Here is a 21705-nt window from a genome sequence, read left to right as displayed (position 1 = left end):
TACTACACCCCAACCGATCAACAATGTATCAGTGTAGAGGGTTACGGTTGGCTGAGGCGGCCAGAATGGGACACCTACAAATTGTCTGGTATAGTCCACCATGTCAGGGAACGCAGAACGGGCAGCGGAAGCTGGATTAGCTTGTTGGGTGAATCCTGCTGTGGATGAAACGATTTGTTGAAGAACAGTTGAAGAGGACGAAGTTGAAGTCTGGCGTATGGAATGATGGCAACTGAAGCGGCCATGTGGCCCAGTAGTTTCTGAATGGAAAGAGCCGGTACCATCCTGTCTTGTCGAATCCGATGAACACATGCACAGAGGCTGTCTTGACGGGTTGGAGGAAGAAATGCCCTCACTAGGGTAGAAACGAGATGAGCTCCAATGAAGTCGATCACCTGCGCGGGAACAAGGGATGATTTTTCATGATTAAGACAAAGTCCAAGATTGTCCAATAGAGTACAAGTTGTATGGACCGCTGAGAGGAGGATATTCTTAGTCTGGGAAATAAGCCAGTCGTCCAGATAAGGATATACTTGGATACCCTGAAGCTGCAGATATGCACACACCGGAGGCATGCATTTTGTGAAGACAGGCGGAGCAGTGGTCAGTCCGCATGGGAGGACATTGAATTCAAATATGTCGGATCCGACAGTAAAACGTAAAAGGCGTCTGTGACAAGGATGAATTGAGATGTGAAAGTAAGCATACTTTAAGTCCAGTGAGGCGAACCAATCCTCTCTCCTCAGCAATGGAAGGATAGTTTGAAGAGTGGTCATCCAAAATTCCTTAGGTTTGATAAACCTATTAATGTTTCATAAGTCCAGGATAGGACGGAGACCACCATCCCACTTAGGGACCGTAAATATCTCGAATAGAATCCATGGAGTCCCTCAGAACGAGAGAGCTGACGGATCGCTCCTTTACAAAGGAGCTGACGAACTTCGTCTTGTAACGCTGGCGAGCATGGTATAAATCGAATTGGGCTCGACAGGGGAACGATGCCGAATTCTATTCTGTATCCGAGCTGAATGATGGATAAAACCCACCAATCAGATGTGATGGACTCCCAAATGGGGAGTCAGCTTTGTAGCCAATCCCCAAATGGGACAGGGAAAGGTGGGAATTGGAGAGATGGAGAGGTTCACCGGGCCTATCAGCGCTGGCACTTATCATTGTCAAAACCCTGTGAGAAGGCCCTGTGAAAAGCGTGGCTGCTGCTTTCTGTGCTGCTGGTACTGTTGTCATGGTTGGAATTGCTGGCGGTACAATGGATGGGACCAAGACCACTTACATCTTTGTTGCGTTGGGATCTCCATACGACAAGCTGTCATTTGCGACTTGTGAATGGCCTTGAGCTTGTGGTCCATCCTGATGTGGAAGAGTCCCATTCCATCGAATGGCATCTCCTCGATTCTATGCTTCATCTCCTCCGGGAAATTGCAGCTCCTCAGCCAAGCGTGCCGACGGAGGGAGATGGCACCAACCAGGGCCCTGGAGTTGGTGTCTACATGATGCTGTGCAGTTGAAAGTTGTTGTATGGCCACTTCCATTGCTTCCTTTATGAATACTTTGGCCAAGTCCGCTTGGTGGTCAGGCAGAGAAGAGGCGATGTTCTCAAGCTTCTGCATGATAAAGAATTGATATCGTGCAAGCGGCGCCTTGTAGTTCAATATGCGGAGGCCGAGTCCAGAGGCCTCATAGACCCGGTGAGCTAGCATATCGATCTTTCTGCCCTCCTTATCATGAGGAGCTGTGTAGCCCCTCAATTCCCTGCCCTGGGACGACTTGACCACCACCAAGTTTGGTTTTGGATGATGCAGGAGGAATGGAATATCCTCTTCCCGAACCCGGTACATTGCCTCATAGCGACAAGACGTGGCCTGTGGCTGAGTTGGTAGATCCCAGGGCTGAACCATTACTTGGCGAAGCATGGTTATAAGGGGTAATACGATGGCTGCTGATTGCTCACCCCTGATGATGTCGTAGAACTTATCGGTGCTGGGATCGGGCTGATGTTGTGCCTCAATCTCCAGCGACCGAACAAGTCTAGACATGAGTTCCCCGAAAGTAATATGGGGCTCATCTGGGGACCCTGGGCCCTGAGAAGTAATGGCCACATCAGGAGAGGTAGAGTCTACCTCCGACTCATCCGAGTCGCCCTTGTAGTGGTAGTGCCCGCTGGATGATGAATTCCCCGGGGAAGTATGGTGTCTCCGTTCCCCAAGGCCGGACGTGGACGGTGCCTCCCTTGGGACCAATGGCGATGGACGGTCCCAAGCTGATGGGTAATATCCAAAGGAGTGGTATTCTCCCCAGCCCGTGAAGCCTCCGTGGCTGGGTTGGTCCTATTCTTTGGCATGCCTGTCAGAGGAACAGCTCTGGTGCCGTGGTGGCAAAAAGGACTCTGCAGCTGGTCCAGATGGAGGCATCAGAGTTGGTGAGTGGGCTTTCAGTGGGGAGTCACAGATTTCGCCATCTGAGATAGACTCGCACATCGGCGCCTCAGATCATCGAGGGGATGCACTCTCAGCCCGAACGACCCGTCTGGGGGATCCCGGCGGAGTGACCTGCAGGGTCGATTGCAGGGCCGGTCCCGATGGGGTCAGTACCATAGCAGCCACTGCTACCGAGAGCCCAGATGAACCCGAACCACGATGTTTAGAGTGGTCGGGCTTCTTCCCCTTGTGGGCCGGCTTGTCCCCCTTGTCCTTCTTCGCCTTCTTATGGCTGGAGGACTTATCAGAGGCGCTGTGCTTTCTCTTCTCCTGTTGCTTAGTAGGGGAAGCAAGCTGTTGGGCCCCATTGATGAAGTGCCTTTGTCCAAAGGACGCGGCGGAGGTGCTGCAGAGGCCGAGGCAGGGTGCTGAGAAGGCGCGGCCGAGACAAAGGCAGAGCGCTGTGGGGGTGCAGTCGAGGCAGAGCCAGGCTTTGAGACCAACTGGTCTGAATGCATCAGGGCTTGGTCCCAGAGCAGTTTATGGAGATGATTCTCCCGGTTCTTCCTGGCCTGCTTGGTGAAGGCCAAGCAGTGGCCACACTTGTCCATTCTGTGCCCCTCGCCAAGGCAGAGGAGGAACAGATCGTGCGGGTCCACGGGGGACATCTTGGAACCGCACTCCGCACATTTGCGAAAGGCCATTCGCTGCACCATCGCGAAAGAGAAAAAAGTAAATAGTGCAGAGGGGATCATCTTTTTGGTTTTGTTTTGTTTTGTTTTAAGAGTGAACAAGAGAGAGAGATAGCTTCGTAACAAGGGTAAAGAACTTGGAAATACAAGAGAACAATCAACAAAGTTAACTAGGCAAGGAGAGTAGTCAATGCAAGAGTGAAGAGGCACGAGGCAAAGCAAACGGCGGTTGCAAAACACTGGAGAAAATGGCGGACACTCCACTCTATATATAGTACTGAGGGGGAGGGGAGCGGAGTTTTCCTGCCAAAAATCATTAGTTTTCTAATCTTTCCGGCCTTAGGCACTGCGCAGACGCAGTACCCCATATGTGTGATGCACAGAGGCCACGACGAAGAACTTAATTGTAGCTGCTGCTATTACATAAGTTTCTCCCTTTGAACTCAGACTTGCCTTATCTTCTCCAGAGTTGGGGAACATTTTTCAACCCAAGAGTCATTTTGGAGAAGCCCATGGAAAAAGGGAGTGCTTGCTCCCCTGCTTCTACCCCTTCTGCCCCACAGAGAAAAGCTCTTACCTCTGATCAGCAGCTGCTGAGAAACAGGGCAGCAACATTAGAATAAAGCTACAGCTTCCCCCAAAGTCCTTCCTTCTAGCATTTATTACAATGCTTTTATTCTACACTTTCTATTCTAAAGATTGTTCAAAACTGCTCATGGCAATATCAATAAAACTATTCATTTAAATGTTCTGAAACATCAGTGAGTATCATTAATAAAATATAAGCAACACTGTATTAGGGAGCAGAAACATCTCTAAGTATCCAAGCCAAAGACCAGGAAAATAACATTGCTGGCTGCCAGTAGGGGACCATCAAAGGGCAATCTAGGCTTCTCATGATAAAGAGTTACAGAGGCTGGGTACATCAAGCCCCTACTTGTGTAGCCACCAACCACATGTCTGTCAGTGTTGAAACATGACAAGACTGAGTGCTAAATATTTGAGTGGGTTTATAGTAGCACGTGGAAAAAATCAATTATGGTCCTCTACCAGGGGATATTTAAGACAACCAGTGGTTAAGGACTGTCCCCTTCTCTAGAGCTTTGGACACACCCAGAGGTTGCCCAATACCACCAAGAAACACACTCACTGAGAAAGCAGGCATAACACTGTTCTTTTAATAGCGTCAAAGAAAAAAAGTGGAGCAGGAAAATCCACATCAACTTTTAGAGACAAAGGAAGTTATATTTCCAACAAACTGGCAATCTTCTATAATAAAAGCAGTTCTTCCATCCTTTATAATCCTCATAACACAGTTCATGAGAATACAAACTGGTGAGCTTATGGCAATGTTAACCCTACAGCTGTCACTGATTATATGAAGTTATTCATAAGGTCCAAGAAAAAAGCAGAGAATTAGAAACTCATCTGAAAAGCTGATTTAGAGACAAGAACAGAAGAAGAAAACATTATGAGATTGTGCGGCATTAACATGAAGCAATTAAAGCACAAACATGAAACAAAACAAAAAATGACCAACAATGGATGTGTTTTGAAGCACCATACCTATAGATTTTGGCAGCAGGTTTTTGACAAATTCACTGTGGTCCCCTACATGAAGGATGCTATACACACTTGTGTTCATCAGCTCTTCTTGGTTGTACCTTAAGTACTGTGTCACATTCTCTGACACAAACACCACATTACCTTCCAAATTCACTACGAAGAAAAACCCATCGAGGGCCTGAAAGATTAGGGAAAAAATGTTTAGTTCACTGTTGAGAATCTAGATCAAGATAAAAACAGCTATGCTATTATCATCCTCTCTTAAAGTCCCTTAATCCTGAATCTCTGCAGAGAAAGAAAAATAGGCTTTCTTACTACGCTAAGCCTTCAAGTAGCCTTTTTTAGTTTCTTCCTTGACTGAGTGTGAGAATAACGCAGTTTTAAAAATATTTTTAAAAAATCAATATGAAATTTTTGTACAGAAAAATGTTTGTACAGTAGTGCTGCTTAGCAACAGCTGCAATATTGGTGCAAGAATGATGGAGTAAAAATGCCTTAGAATAACGCAGAACTTTTCTGCTGAATATTTATACTGTAAAGAAGATTACAACCCCATGGGCTGAATTCCAAATATATCCAACATATATGAATTTTACTTGCAAGAACTACATCAAGAGGCTAAGAATAAAGTGAAGTTATCTGACGCTGCTGGTCTACCTATATTTTTGAGCAGCCTCTAGCACTAAGCCAACAGTGCAATCTGGCAAGGTACATTTCCCTGGGAATAGCATAGTTTATCCTATTGGCGTGGTGCTTGAGATTTCTTGTGCATCGAAAGCATAAGTGGACCAGCAGAACTGGATACTGCCCTAATACTCAGAGGTAAAAGTCAAAATAATTAAGAGAAAGGAATGAATATGCAATCAGAGCTGCTTCAAGGGACAAATAAGTGGTGTGCCAGTGGCACTGCAGCATGTGCTGAAGAGGGAACCCACAGATGAGGAACTAGACTGGGCGGCACTGCCATGCTGAAGGACAGATGGATCTGGGAAAGGTACAGCTTCCTACTTCCCACTCATCTGTCCCCACAATTTGGCCTGCTCATTTCTCTTGGGCTGAGCTGAACCTGTGAGATTCCTTCTGCACCTGCAGAGAGGTGGTTCCTCTCCTTGCTGACTAGCAAAGGAAAGCTTCCTTTCCTTGGGCAAAGGTCAGACCCAAATTGTGTTTGCCCAGTGCTTCAAAAGCTCTTGAAACGTATTTTCAAGGAAGTAGAAAACCCATAATTTTTTAACAACAGCAGGTCCTTTCTAATACCATTTGACCAAGATATGTATTGAATCAATAACAAGCTATATCTGAAAGCACGTTCAGTATAACACATACAGGCTGCAATCCTATATATACTTACCTAAGTAGAAGCCCCATTCTACTCAATGGCATCAACTTCTTAGTAGATTAAGAAGTTCTTTTCCCTTCTAGGCTACAGTGCTCTGACACTGATTCACAGAGATTTTATTACTCTGTCTATGACCGGACTAAATGAAAACGAACAGAACATGCATGCAACATTTTTTTCTTTACCTTTCAGAGACATTACAATGTTACAGAATACTCAGAATTCACAAGAGCACATTCTGTGAACAATTCTTAGTTGATCATCTCGTATCTGACAAAGTGGATTCTACTGCACTAAGTTTTTGTCATAATAAATGTGCTAGTCTTTAAGGTGCCACAAGGGTCTTTATTGTTTTGCTGAAACAGAGTTACCCCTCTGGAAATTAAAACATTCAAATGTGCATAGTTTTAGTTCAGCAGATTTTTTTTAGAAAGGTGCAAATAATTCTAAAAACAGAAAACTTTATACACCTCACCTCAAGCATCATTGGTCCAAGTGCATCCTTGTCAATGACACTCTGACCAGTAGATGACACATCAGCTTTCTGCACTTCATCTTCATTGGCGGCAGCTGCTTTTTCTGTACAGAAAAAAGGGAGGGGAAACACAACATGCATTATGAACTAAAGAGCTGTTTAAGAAGATTATGCTTAAAACTAATTATAGCAAAGAGGCATTGCAAGCTGGAGACAGTCTCACTGTCAGACCCATTCAGATACAGCAACATTAATTCCATCCAGCACTTCAGGATATGCAACAGAGGATATGAAACAGACCTTCTCATATGCCTGCCTTAGGGAGTAGGTAGGTTGGCAGACAAAGAAGGTCTTTCCTGCAATGGTCTTACATATGTGCAACATACCAGCTAGAGTTTAATTGGTTCCTTTATTATAGGCCTTTAGAAAAACATTAAAGATCCATTTTTTGTGTGGTTATCTCATGAGATAGGTTTCTAGCATCAGTTATTGGCTCTGTGTATATTCTGGATCAGATCAAAAGCAGAAATGAAACAGGAGCCAATGAAGTTGTTCTGAATTGTTATCATACTTTTCCTTATGGCATATTCTAGTCAACATCTTGGCTCCCTGAACCAGTTTTGAGAACTCTGCAAAGTCAGTCCACATGGAGCATGTATTCAGCACAAATTAATGTAACTAAAAGAGCAGTCTCCTTTCGTGTACTGATGAAGCCACTACTGCCATGTGTCATATAGGCATCTGAAAGTGCACCCAGAATGCAGAATCATGCATCCAAACCAAACTGTATAAGTATGTCAGGTTCAGGTGAATTTCCAACTATCGTACTGAATATTTGCCATGAACACGGATACAATCAAAATCAGGAGGTGCATTTTGAAAGTGCATCCAAAACATCACTGCAGCAGTAGTGCACACCTGATAGTGGAGAGACTGTGGAATCTGTCTCATCTCACTGTTGAATGGATGGTGAGAGACAGAACATGGGCTCAAAAGCTTAGTTCCACAGAACACAAAATAAACAGGTTCATTACTTATAGAAATCCCAGGTACAGTTGAAGTTAAAAATGTTAAAATTACGGTTCTGGTTTAACAAAGTGACCAAGATATAGCAGTAAATCCTACAACACCGTGTTATACTGCAATTCCACAAAGCTTTGTTTCTGCTCTTTTTATAAAACCTAAATAAAGAAGTTTAAAAATAAGTTATTTCTATGAAAAAAGAACTACTGCTGCTTAAAAATAAATGTGAGATCGAAATGCCATTTTAAGAATAACTAACAAATCCCAGCTTATTAAGACTGTCTTACTTGCATCAACATCTTACACTTCCTATATCTGTGGACAACCAAAAGTCCCACACTGATAATTACTGAATAAAATACTTAATTTAAATCAAACATGTATAACGGGTGCTGGTGATGAAAGGCAAAGTATTCATTATGAAACTAAAGCTATGGAACATACGAGCTATGGCCCTTAGAGTATTCCATCAAATTTGAATGATTACGCCTCTGTGATAAAGTTCAGAATAAACACAATTCTGTTATTATACTGCAAAATAAACCAACCCGTTTCCACATTTCATGGTTTGTTAAGTTTACAGCATGCATAAAGAAAATTTTGACCTGCCAAAGAGGATGGCAGAAAACGTATTCTCAGTTTTCCCAACTTCTACTCTACACTGATGAAAAGAGAAATGTTGGTGTGGAAAGTGGCAACATGATTCCAGAATCAGCCACAACTGAGGGCTTGGTCTATTTGGACTTGACATAAACTCTAGACTACTGTAACTGAGCAGTACCCTGCCTTCCATCCCTTGTCATGTAAGCTAGACTGACATTTGGTTTCTTTTATTTCTTCTTCATATGAATAGCTTTTTAAAATTCTCCCAAATTTGTGGTTAAACTGACAGTATCATCATAAAACTAAAACGGGAAAACAATGCAATTAAAACTACTTGCAGGAATATTAAAATAAATTAAAGTACATAGATTTTTTACAGCATTGCTTTTGCACCGCACACACACATTTTAAGTTTCTAAACAAGGACAATCATGGAAAATTGGTGAACTTTTTTCTGGTTGCAGGAGAAATAAAAGCAGTTTTAGCTAACCTATAAGCAGTCAGGAGTGCTAAGTAGCAGATATTGAATAAATTAATCTTTAAAAAAGTGGAATGCATTTCCATTCAGGTCAAACTCATATATACTGGAAAGTATATAGAAAGATGTTGCAGTAGTATTTCTCAAAGTATTATTAGAAAGCATAATGCCAGTGAGCAAGAGGGAAACTTTTGGAAAGTTTAGTCCATATGCAAGGACTTCATGAAATGAAATCTAGTCTACTAAACTAATTTTATTTATTTATTTATTAAAACATTTTTATGCCGCCCCATTTGCCAAAGCCTCGGGGCGGCTCACATCAATAAATGACATGATAAATATTTTAGTTTTTACAAGATGCCACAAGAGGCTGTTTTTGCTGCAACAAACTAGCATACCTTGTGAGAACATTCAAGTTGTGAAGACCTTGCAACCTTGCTGCTGTTGTCTAAAAATTGTTACCTCCCATTTGCCTCTGGTTAATTCAGAAGCTCCAACACTCACAGAAGTATCTTGCCAATTAGCAGATTGTAGTCGAATAAGAGGTAAAGGTTTCTCCTTGACATTAAGTCCAGTCATGCCTGACTCTAGGGGGTGGTGCTCATCTCTGTTTCCTAGCTGAGGGAGCCAGCATTTGTCCTCAGACAGTCTCTGTGGTCATGTGACAGGCATGACTAAACACCGAAGTGCATGGAACGCTGTTACCTGCCCACCGAAGTGGTACCTTTTTATCTACTTGCATGTGCATGCTTTCGAACTGCAAGGTTGGCAGGAGCTGGAATGGAGCAACGGGAACTCACCCCGTTGTGCAGATTCGAACCGGTGACCTTTTGATCAAGCAGCCCAGCAGCACAGAGGTTTAAACCACTGTGCCACCTGCAGTCCCTGTTGTTGTTGAATAGCAACACAAGGCTGGTAATGTGTGCATTAAATAAAAGACTAGGCATAAAGTCTTATTATTGTATGTACTCCTGTTGACTATTGTTTCTGTTCTTGTGTGTGCCAGTTAACTTCTTCCAGCCTGGGTAGAAGAAGGTGGCAACTGCTACACTGAAATTGCTGCCCATGGGAAAACTGGTTAATCTGTTCTCATTTGTATGGGTACTAACAGCAGTATCTAGATCTGTGAAGTCCTACAGACAATAGGAGGTTATGCAAGACAACATATTACTGAGATGAAGATGCACCAGATGTTCAACTACTGTAATAAAAGTGTTTAAAAGTTATTCCCACTGTTTGTTAGATTTAACAAGTTTTTTAAGCTCACATGAGCCTCCGATGGCCATGTGCTGGGCCCAACTGAACAGTCATCCTTCCCACGTAACAGAGCTATGAAGTTTGAATTATTTAGGATAACTGCATATGGCCCACATTCAAACCAGGTCTGTTGCACTATGGGAAGTATGAGTTAAAAAAAGAAAGGCATTCCCACTGAAATCAATTACTTACACTCAAGTAAGTGAGCCAATTCCACATGGCAGTATTTCAATCAGCAGGGAAGCATCAGTCACTCTCACAGGGTTTCCCCCATTTTTCAGAAGCATACTGACTATTAGCTAGCTACTGCTGCAGTGTTAAAAGCTTAGCAGGAGAGCTATGCCATCACCAGCCATGTTTACCTTACAGAAAGGGGAAAGCAAAAAGAGGAGCTCCAGCTACGTTTTGCACATACCTTTGCAGATGAAGGTGCCACAAGATCAACAGGCACCTTCGCTGTTCAAAACTAAGAGATGAAGTGCAGATCACCACAGAAAGGTTTTAGGAGGCGAACTAGGAAGCAATATGCATCTGCACTGAACTAAACTTAGCAGTCTGCCATATGGTCGTGTGAGGCCAGCAGCACATTCTTATTCATTAGGAAGCATTCTGCCAGTATAAAAGCACAAGGCCCATCCTGCGCTCGCCAAATCTGTTTATCTTTTCAACATTAATGCACAATATATCATCAGCTTGCTGAAATCTCCTGCTGTGTGTATTTGAAAAGCGCAGCTGCACTATTCCTAGCTTGTTTACTCACTGAGACTGAATATTTGCTTTACTACCTTCCTATCACATGGTCCATTGTCAGCAAATAAAAGCTCCCCATAATCTGGGAGGAACCAGTCTCAACTACCAACAACGCTAGCTGTTCCTTCCTTTTTATATCCATCTGAAGGCCAAGAACAGAAAGCCTATTTGGTTTCACTTTTAGCACTGTTCATGCTCACTTGTGTAAATTAGTTTAGTGAAACAACAGGTGAACCTAAAAGATGTACAAAGAGCTGAAAATGGAATCATTCAACCCAAAACTGTGATTCTGTTCTTGCAAACACTACTGTACTACTAGCAGTACTATTGTGCTGCCAAATGTCTTACATGTTGTTGTGATATTAACAATCATTGTGTTCTCCCTTGAGACAGCAGAAGGTAATTTTTCAATCCTATGCAGTGCAGTAGGCCTTCACAATTTGAAGGAAATTGGGAAATAACATAGAAAGAATGTAAGAACATAGAAAAAGCCATGTTGGATCAGACCAAACGTCCATCTAGTCTAGCACTTTGCACACATGGTGTCCAATCAACTGCCCATAGGCTTGCTCAAGCAGGATGGGTGCAAGACCTCTGCCTGCCCAAGTTCCTCAGCAACTTGTGTATGCAGGCATGGCACCTCTTGTAAAGAAGGCAGTACATTATCAGTAAGACTAATTCCACTAATAGTCTCTTCTTCCATACATCTGTTCAATTTCCTTTTAAAACCATCCATATTGCTGGCCCCCACCAGTTCCTGTAGTCACAAATCCCATAGTTCAATTATATGTTGTATGAAGAAGTACCTCCTCTTGTCTGTACTAAATCTTCTACAAATCAGGTTCATGGGATGACCCTGGGTTTGAAAATGATGAGAGAGGAGGAAAAGTCTCCTTCTCCATTTTCTCCACTCATTGCATGATTTGTAACACCTCTATCATGTCTCTCCTTACCTGCCTTATTCCTAGGCTGAACATTTCCACTTGTTGTATCTGCTTTTCATAGGGGAGTTGTTTCAGCACCCTGACCATTTGAGTTGCCCTTCTCTTTATTCTAGTGAGACAAGTGTAGTTGCACCAAAAACTTGTATAAGGGGAGTAAGATCTTGGCAGTTCTATTTACTATTCTGTTCCTAACAATGCCCAGCATGGGATTTGCCTTTTTTGCAACAGCTGCACACTGGACCAACATTTTCATCAAGCTGTCCATTACTACCCCAAGATCCCTTTCTTGCTCAATCATTGCTGGCTGAAACCCTATCAGTGTATGCTTGAGGTTGGGATTTTTTTTTTTTTTTTTTGCGCCAATCTTTTGTAAACATGTATTACTTTACACTTGCTTGAACTGTATTTACCATTTTGATGCCCGTTCTTCTAGCCTGGTATCCCATCTAGCATCTAATTTGCTGTATTTCAATTGAACATATCTGGCTAGTTTACCTAACATATATTATGCTTAAGCAGCCTTTGATTCAGCCAGCATTAGTATTTTATCAAATCAGGGTTTGCAAAGCCATTTTCTAGCATGACTTCCATACAGTAGTTAAGATTGGATTCATGGAAAGTCACCTATGACTATCTGAAGTGCAGAAATAATTCTATGCCATAGTTAAAGATAACAAAGGAAGGCAGAAAGGAAATACACAAGAGATATCTCTGTAAATCATGGGGCTGGTTCCAAATCTGCCAACCTGGGGATTCAAGAGAGGCAGCTTTATGTCTGCATGAGACCATAGTTCTAAGATTTGATTTTGAAGAATTTTGGGATTTCATAAAGAAATATTAATTTTCTTTACTATTTGACTTGATGACTTAGTTCCAAAGTTAAACAAGCATACAGCTTTGGACTCATTTTTCCCCAAAAGAACAATATTAAACAGTGCTATTTAACCAGTCTCCTATTAAATGTCTTTCCTTAGCCTTCTTTCCCTTCAAAGTTAAAATGTGCTTCATGAGTAATTGCTTAAAGGTACATTTTTGGTATGCAAAGTACCCAAGCAGAGCATTTTGAGGAAGTGTGCATGAAAGTATATTACACTTTAGAAATCTCAGATGCAGGATGCTTGTCTCTCCTGTATAAACTAGTAAATGGATTTAAACAATGACTCTGTTAGGATGACAAAATAATCCCCCATAGGGTTTTGTTGGTTTTTTTTAGTATAGGTCAATTGTTGTGTCATGTGAACATGTACTGGTTCACCAAGGGTGACTGGTTTTTTTCAAACTATCCTGCAGTGTCACTGGACTATTCTAGGATAGCTGTCACCCATGGTGGCTTCTCATGCTGACTGAACCTGAACAACAAAATATACCATGGGGAGACCAACAAAGCCCTCTGTTAGGTGACTGCCATTGCCAGCAACCCCCAAAGTGCCTAATCAGCAGTTGGAGATGGTTGGCAGTGACTGCTCCCTCCTGCATTGCAACTGTTAGTCAATTTCAGCTGACAATCATGGCTTGACCCTTTAAACTTTTTTTAAGATCATGGAAGCTGATTGGAAAGCCTATTTTTGCAAAACCCTGAGTACACAGGCATGAGCTGTCCCTTCGAAGTGCTCTGCAATGCCTTCCAATGGGCAGTTCACCTTCCACTAGGTTGTTGAAGGCAGGGCAGGGCAGGGCAGGGCAGGGGGTTCAGACTGGGCTGGGACAAAGTGAAGATAATCCTCTGTGCTTCACCCCAGCTGAGACTGGAACTTGCCCACAACTAACCTGCCATAGCTTATTGAGAATGAAAAGTTTTGATTACAGAACTTCTTATGGTGTGGCATGTTTATTGCTTATTCCTCCAAAATAAATGTTGAATGAAGATATGCAAACTGGGATTGGCTTTCAATGCCCCATCTTCCAGCAAGAGCTGGATGTACCTCTGAAAATCTGAAGTAGCTCTTCTAAAACACATGAAAAAAGCTTCCACAAACCCATACTTCTGTCTTCATATATGGAAGTATGTTCAAGCATATCAACTTCATGCATACAATCATATCAGTCTATAGAACTTAAAATGCTGAATTAAGCTTCCTTGAAATTGGTGAAAAATAAGGTGCTACAATAAACCCTAGTTCAGACTGATAAAGTACTTTTTCAGCTTCAGTCACCACGTGAATGGCAGAATCTTTTAGACACAAACAGAAAATAATCTGAATGGAAAAGCTGTCTTTTATCCAATTCCATAGGGTCCTTTATCATTTTCTTTTGACAAGAATGCTCAATTGCTTAGAAAATGAATGCCACATCATCAAATAGAAAGCTATAAAAAAAACAAAACTCTTTTCATCCATGGTAACTTGGTCCTGGTGCTCAAATGACCAGTAGAAGCTCCGAGGTGCAAAGATTATGTCTCTTTTGCTTTGGCTTCACAGGAAGAATAGCTGTTCCTTTTACACACCACACAGAAACTTAAGAATAAAAAGCAGGCAACAAGACTGTATGCAGCAGAGCCAACAGAAATAAAAGAGTTAGACTGAACCATGTGCACAACAACTTTTGCAGAAAGTGGAGAAGAGAGCTAGAGGATCAGCTATCCTCAATTTAATAGAGATGACTTAGTGGATAAATGGATGTTATGGGAAGTCTAGGAGAAAGTGACCACAACATACCTGAGTTCCTGATTTTAAAGGAAGCAAAGACTGAGTATAGCTGTACACTTACTCAGGGATTTGGGGAAGCTGATTTTAATAATAAGGTTTTGCTTTAATTTTAAGATTTTAATAATGATAAGTAAGCTTTTGTAGCAATTGAGAAAAGAAGGAATCCAATATAGGTGGGAGTTTGTACTGTTTCTTTAAGTGTACTATCCTTTAAAAGATAGATTATTCTCTTTAAAAGATAGGTAATGAAACCAATGTATCTCTACAAAAAGCTCTGAATATACCCAAAACCAAAAAAGGACACAAATAGCAAGTTGAAGGAATCTCAGGCTATAAATACATGTTTAAATAAACAACAAAAAACTTCTTCAGGCACATGCACAGAAAAAGAGAAAAGAAAGGGTGATTCAACTTCTTAATGAGAAGGCCAATTTGACAACAGATGACAAAGAAAAGGAAGAAGTGCTCAATTCCTCCTTTGCCTCAGTCTTATCCCAAAAGCAGGTCTCTGAATCCTATTGGAAAAAATGAAGTACAAACTGAAGGGGTAGGACTGAAGCTGGAGATTAATAAACAAACATTCAAGAAGCACAAAATTTCTTTCAATGAATTCAGATCTCTGATGCCTCATGAACTGCATCCGAGAGTTATAAAGGAGTTGGTGGAAGAACACTCAGAACCGCTGTATCTTATTTTTGAGAAATCATGGAGGATGGGTATATGCCAAGTGACTGGAGGAGGTCTAACATTGTCCCTACCTTCAAAAAGTACAAAAACAAAAACAACAACAACAACAACAACAAAATCCTAGGAAATATAGGCTAGTAAGTCTGACATCATTCCCTAGGAAAACTCTGGAACAGATAATAAAGATTTCAAACTGGAAGGAACTTGAAGACAATGCTCTACTTACTAGAAGCCAGCACAAATCAGATTTTTTAAAAATCATTGATTCATTAGGTAACTTCCCTTATAGACTGTGGGAATGCTATGGACATACTATATCCTGACTTCAGTAAAGCTTTTGGTAAGTTGTCACATGATGTTCCGATCAGCAAAATAGCTAAAAGTGGGTCTAGTTCTCTTCAACACTTTTATTAATGGCTTGAATGAGGATGTACAGAAAATTGCTGATCAGATGTGCAGATGACACAAAATCAATGTATTTATTTAAATTTTTACCTCACCCACCATTAGGCAAATCACTCTTGGGTGGGATATAGTTGATAGCTGAAAGCAACAGAATGAAATGTAGTAAGAACAAATGCTGAGTTCTACACTAAGGAAAAGGAAACTAAATGCACAGTTATAAGATGGGGAAACTTGGTTCAACAATTCTGTGATTGAGAAAGATCTTGGAATTGTAGATCACAAGCTGAGTATGAGCCAACAATGTGATACGGCAGCAAAAAAAGAACAAATGCTATTTTGGGTTGCATTAATAGAAACAGAGCTTCCAAAGTATGTGAGATAGTGATTTCCCTGTATTTGGCATTAAAAAAGGTAAAGGTTCCCCACACATGCATGCTACTCATGTCTAACTCTGGGCTCAGTGCTCATCTCTGTAAGCTAAACAGCCAGCATGGTCATGTGGCCAGCATGACTAAACGCGAGGCTCATGGAATGCTGTAACCTTTCCCAAACTGAAGAGGTACTTATTTATCAACTTGCATTTGCATGCTTTCGAATTGCTAGGTAGACAAGAGCTGTGACAAAGCAGTGGGTGCTCGCCCTGTTGCATGGATCTGAACTGCCAACTTTCTGATTGACAGCCCAGTGGCTCAATGGTTTTACTCACTGCACCACCTGCATCCCCTATTCGGCATTAGTTAGGTCCCATCTTGAGTACTGTGCCCAGTTCTTGGCAACTCATTGAAAGAAAGATGCATTCAAGTGGGAAAATGTTCAGGGAAGAACAAAAAACAAACAGAGGACTGGAAACAAATCCCTGTGAGGAGAGGTTGAATGAAGCAGACATGTTTAGTCTGAAGAAGAAAAGACTGAAGGGAGATATGATAGCACTCTTCAAGTACTTGAAAGGCTGTCACAAAGAGAAAGGACAGGATCTCTTCTTGATCATCCCACAGTGCACAACACTAAACAGCAGGTTCAAGTTACAGAAAGCTAGATTCTGACTAGATAGCAGGAAAATTTTCTTGTTAGAGCCGTATGACAGCAGAAACAATTACCTAGGGAAATCATGGTCTCTCCCACATTGGAGGCATTCAAAAGGCAGGTGGACAAGCCACCTGTCAGGGATGCTTTAACTTGAGTCCTGCATTCAGCTGTGGGTTGGAATTGATGGCCTCATAGGTGTCCTGTGACTCTACTATTCTATGATTCCATGTCATGTGCCACTTCAATGCATTTCCATGTGCCACATAATCCCTACCTACTAGTAGCAGCTAACAAACATTTGCTTTATGCATTATGTGCCTTAAGGAAGTCTACATGTTGAAAAGTTGCCCCAATGTCATATGAGTTCCCAGCTCCCACCCCAGATTTCTGCATATTTACCATATATAGCTGAAGAAGGGAAGCTTACGTGCACAGTCTTCTATGAGCACAGGTGCTGGAACTAAGTGCAACTGGGGTTCCCACATGTACAAAGTTCTTTTGATCGGTCATCCAAACTCAGCACATGGATGCTGGTGTTGGGAGCCATAGTGCCATGGCTGCAGTGCTCATTTCAAGTTTCCATTCCATTTTTATTCTGTCAACATCCCTGTGATGTAGGTTTGGCTCAGAGCTTGTGACTGGCTTAAAGTCACCAAGTGAGCTTCATGGTTGACCAGCTGCTAGAATCTGGATCTTCCAAGTCCCCAGTCCATCACTCCAACCAGTGTACCATGCTAGCTTTCATGCTACCACAGGATCCACAGCATCCCTAAATCATTAACTTTATGGGGAGTGTATATGTAGTGAATTCAAAATGCTTTCTGAAGCTTGGCAAAAGTTAGGGTTTTGATCTGAACTCATGGTAGAAGCCTCAGACATCTAATTTACTTTGAAAAAAAGAATCCAGCCTAAAGCTAAGCAGCCTGTAGTTGTGAGAAATCTGCCAGAAATCTAGGTGAGTTATCAAGGAAGAATGTAGTTATGTCTTCTGAAAAGTGTTGAATAAGGATGGAAATCCAGGAATGATGTAAGGTATCAGACTGCAAGAGTCACAGAACAATCCTAGCCAGGCGTGAGTCAGTACACTAGAAAAGCATTATTCTGACTTGTATGGTATCTTCCATGGCTACAGGGACACAGAGGCTCCCTCCAGGATCTGAGTGTGAGAGGGTAACACTAGAGCTCACCCTCTCTCTTCTCATGAATTGGCCTGTTCAAATACCAAACACCTGAATAGGACCATAATGTTTCCTGAAAGAAAGGTAGGATATGAATCTGGTTAACATTCCAATGCTGGTCTTCCAGTGTCCCTTTTTGACACTGCAGAACTATAAAGGCATGCACACTTATATTGAATGTGTGTACTCAGAAGCATAAAAAACAAGTCAAGGTAGATAATGGCCTCAAGTGGCAACCATTAGGGAGCAAATAACAAAGCTATATTTTAAGGGAATTATACCAAACAAATCCATTTAAAATGGCACAATACTATTTATTCAGTAGAACCTGCAGCTACAAAATCAAGTATATATCCAATTCAGGGGTGGGAAACTTGTGGCCCTCCAGATGTTTGGCCTTCAAGGTCAACAGTCCTAGCCAGAATAGCCAATGGTGAGAAATCATGGGAGTTATAGGCCAACACATCTGGAGAGCCCCAATCGTGCCCCAACCGATCCAGATGTAGCAGTAGAATAGTCATTTTGTTCCCAAAATTCTAATCTGGTTTCTCATACAACTCTCAGGATAGCTCCCAATACAAAGGAATTTCTTACTATTGTTCTATAGGCAAAGGCAACTATGTTCTGGTTGTCAGAGCAGAGTAATAAGTTTGAATGCCCCCCCCCCCATTCTAATTCTGTTCTGGATTTTCAGGTTATTCTCAATTAGGCAAACTCTGATTTGTTTAAAGTACAGTGTGCCTATAAACCAGAACTGAAAACCATGGTTTGAAAAAAAGGAAGCGATACCCTGTTCAATATTTCCAGTCTCCTAATCTTATTTAGGTTGTTGGAGATGTTTTTCCATGTATCAAAAACATGACCATTAGTTTAAAGTAATTGTTGACCAGTGATGCAAACTGAAAGATTGCATAGCAGAATACGACCTACTGTTTGCTATTTAACACCAGTCACTGCTGATGACTAAACTAATTGCCTCCCACATATTTCTCATGCTGAATTTCAGTTGCAACAATACACTCTGATCAGTAGTAACCTTTTAAATGTTCCTACGGACTGTGGAATGATTACTAGGCTGTATTCTTACATGTGGCATCAATAAGAATATTGCAACTTTGTATACAAATCCATATATGTTGCACCAAAGAATTATGGTTAAATAACATAGCTTCTACAGGATTGCACATGGCCTTTAAAACATTTAAATCATCAAGTCTCTCATAAGTGGAAACAAAGTTACATTTACCCTAAATCCTGAGATTGCTTTCAGTGAAAGTTTTAAAAAAAAGCAAAAACTGTTCAAGTAATCAACAAGACAACTCATCTCCAAGTTATACAACTCCACCAACATGTAATTTCACACTTACCAAACTAACTGTATAAATAAACAGCAGCATTTCCTTTTATCAGTGACAGATGAAAAACTAGTCTTTTGCATTGCCTAAATGTGGTTTATAATGTCAGAAAATTAGTAACTCTCAAGGCAAAACAGCTTATAAAACCAAGTTAACTGGACATTTAACTCAAAAGCTTTGATACGCAATAGAAGATGAAAGCCTTTTAAAGCTCTTCTGTCTGTTGTTGAACTACCTAAATGGCTACAGTAACACTTTTTAGGAGTATGTTTAGCAAAGTCACTCTTGTTTTATTTCTTTCTGAAATATATCACTCAGAATTAAAACAAAAAGCAGAAAAGAAAAAAAAATAAAACCACATAATTGCATATTTAAAACAGACGTTGCAGTGTTTTCATTCTCTCTTTTTAAAAAAATGTCTACTTGTTTCATCACTAAAACCCCAAAGAATTTGTTTAAAACATTAAACAAGTCTCAATGAGACAAGCAACTCATTGAGCAGAGAATGATAAAAATGGACTTACATTCTCTACTTCTGTAGCACCTAAGTACACTTCTGTAAGTCCCAATGAACTCAAGAATACGTATTTCAGATTAAATATGTTCAGGATTCCACCTAGTCATACAAATGCTCTTAGAAGTGACTGGGTGTCTTTAAATAGGAAAGGTTCACATGTCTGTTTCCAAGAAAGACTAGGACTGCTAAGCCATCTTGGTTCTCTGCATACCAGTTTCTTCCTCTGAAAAGCACACACACAAACATTTCCTATTTTACATTTGAAGATGAAAGAACAGTCCAGCTACTCAAGCAGCCACACAATTGTGCTTTTATGGAGCTAAACACCAATACAGAATTTGGGTGAGGAACCTGGGAACTGATGGGAGACAGTTGTTGCATTGGTCCAGAAGCAGGAAAAGGAGGAGGAAGAGAAAATACATGGGCACCAAAAGACACAAGCTAATTTCCTTACAGTAGCATCATTATCTCTACGTAAGAGTGAACATCATGCTGTTCAAAAGCCCAACCAGGGCATCGGAGAAACAATATGCAATGTCACATGACCACAAGATGAGATCCTTATACATTCTACTTCCTGGACCATTAAACTTACCCTGAAAAACAAGCCGATCAACTCAGTGACAAAGTACTGGTGACAGAACTGAGATACTAAAAAATGTGGGGGTGGTTAAGAATGCTGAAAGGACATTAACAGAATTTAGCTCACCTGTCTCTAAGGCACTCTATCACTAACATTTTCTTGAATAAGTTCTTTTCATCAAAACAGGTTAATTAAACAAGTTTTAGCACATGAGACTAAGGAAAGTGTGAAGAATACAAAGTGCATCCTTGGACAATCAAGATACTGGCCTGATTCGCATGTAATGCTACTCTATGGTTTACTTAAGCTATGGTATGTTGCCCTCCCCAAGCTTTCTCAGGCAGATGATTGAAGCCCTAGGTCAGGGGTCCTTAAACTACGGCCCACGGGACGGATCCAGCCTGCCCTGGCCATCCATTCGGCCCGCGCCGCCGTTCGCCACTCATGCGCGCTTGCTGCGCGGGTAGGGAGGTGGTGGCTTGCTCGCTTGGAGATGGTCTCTGAGTGAGCAAGCCGCCGCCGCCACCTGTCTCCTGTATGTGTGCACTCGCCGCTGCCTTGCAGCGCGGGCAGCGTGGTGGTGGCTTGCTCACTTGGAGATGGTTTTGGACTCACTGGGAGATCTCTGAGCGAGTGAGCCACTGCGCCCGATGCCTCTTCGCGCATGCCCGATGGCACCTCACCGGCCTGCCCCCAGGCACCCCCCCCTCACTGGCCCGTGACAGTCACTGCAGCCTTTCAGCTGGCCCCCTATTCAAAAAGTCTGAGGACCCCTGCCCTAGGTTGCTTCCCTCTTCCCTCTCTTTTTCCTTACCTAATAGCCATAAGCTCTCTGAAAAGAAATTCAAGCTGAAATTTGGCATGGCCCTCATGAGAAACTGCATGCTTTAGAGGGAAAAGTCAGATATACCTATTTAAATCAATCATTTAATACAATGATATAAGATTATTGAATGGAATAAACCTGCAGGATAGGGGAAAGGCAACTAATCTATATCCTAAATATTCATAGATACAGTAAACCAGGCAGTCTTCACTGGTTGCCAAACTGGAGCCATTTTAAAAAAACATTATTCTTATTATTCTACATGATCACAACACTGTTACTAAAGGAGAGGGAGGGGAAGGCCTGTTTTAAAAGTACATAGCATTTAGCAGATTGACTACCATCCCAGTGCAATGATAATGCTACCAAGCTGTTAACTCCTACTACTGTCAAGTAAATTTTCAGTAACATTATGTGTTCCTGTTGAGCTGTTATGGCTTGTGAAATCTACTGGCTGAACTGCAGAAGCAAGCACCTCAGAAGCAGCATGAAACCTGCACTGGACACACACAGATGCAGTAATATATGCATCAGTAGGCCTTATATATTTCAATAATGTATTATGACCAGGCAAAAGAAAAAGAAAGTGAAGGAATGGCTAATATTGGTGGAGACTTGTATTCACTTAAGTCAGCCTTTTGAAATTCATGCCCAACACCTTATACCAGTGTCTTCCTCACCCAGACCTGCAAGCATAAGCCTTTTCCTAATAAATATTGAACATGGATTTTTCTTGTCACAACACACTGGGCTGACATTTTCTATAAGGCCAAGATCTTGAAATCACTTTCTAGGGCTAGAATTCTGAATCAATTGTTCACAAGTGTAGAACAAATGATACATCTGTCCTAACTTGCCATGAGTCTGCACTTCCAGTGAATGTCACCTAGTTTGAAGATATTCTTCTGGACTTCTAACTTC

At 41.6% G+C, this 21705-nt stretch overlaps 1 protein-coding gene across 7 annotated transcripts in view; it reads right to left on the bottom strand.

Moving 5' to 3' along the window:
* NCOA2 (nuclear receptor coactivator 2) overlaps nt 1–21705 on the bottom strand; it is a 168691-nt gene that overhangs the window by 45169 nt on the left and 101817 nt on the right. For all 7 annotated transcript variants that reach the window (XM_044423977.1, XM_044423980.1, XM_044423974.1 and 4 more), the window contains exons 5-6: nt 6508–6611; nt 4694–4871 (exon numbers count right to left, since the gene is read on the bottom strand). In XM_044423977.1, coding sequence (XP_044279912.1) covers nt 4694–4871; nt 6508–6611 — 282 coding nt within the window. The remainder of the gene's footprint in view (nt 1–4693; nt 4872–6507; nt 6612–21705) is intronic.

This window comes from Varanus komodoensis, unplaced genomic scaffold (assembly GCF_004798865.1).
Source record: "Varanus komodoensis strain SLA01 unplaced genomic scaffold, ASM479886v1 scaffold14_1, whole genome shotgun sequence".
NCBI lineage: Eukaryota > Metazoa > Chordata > Lepidosauria > Squamata > Varanidae > Varanus > Varanus komodoensis.
This window is presented reverse-complemented; position numbering and strand designations above follow the sequence as displayed.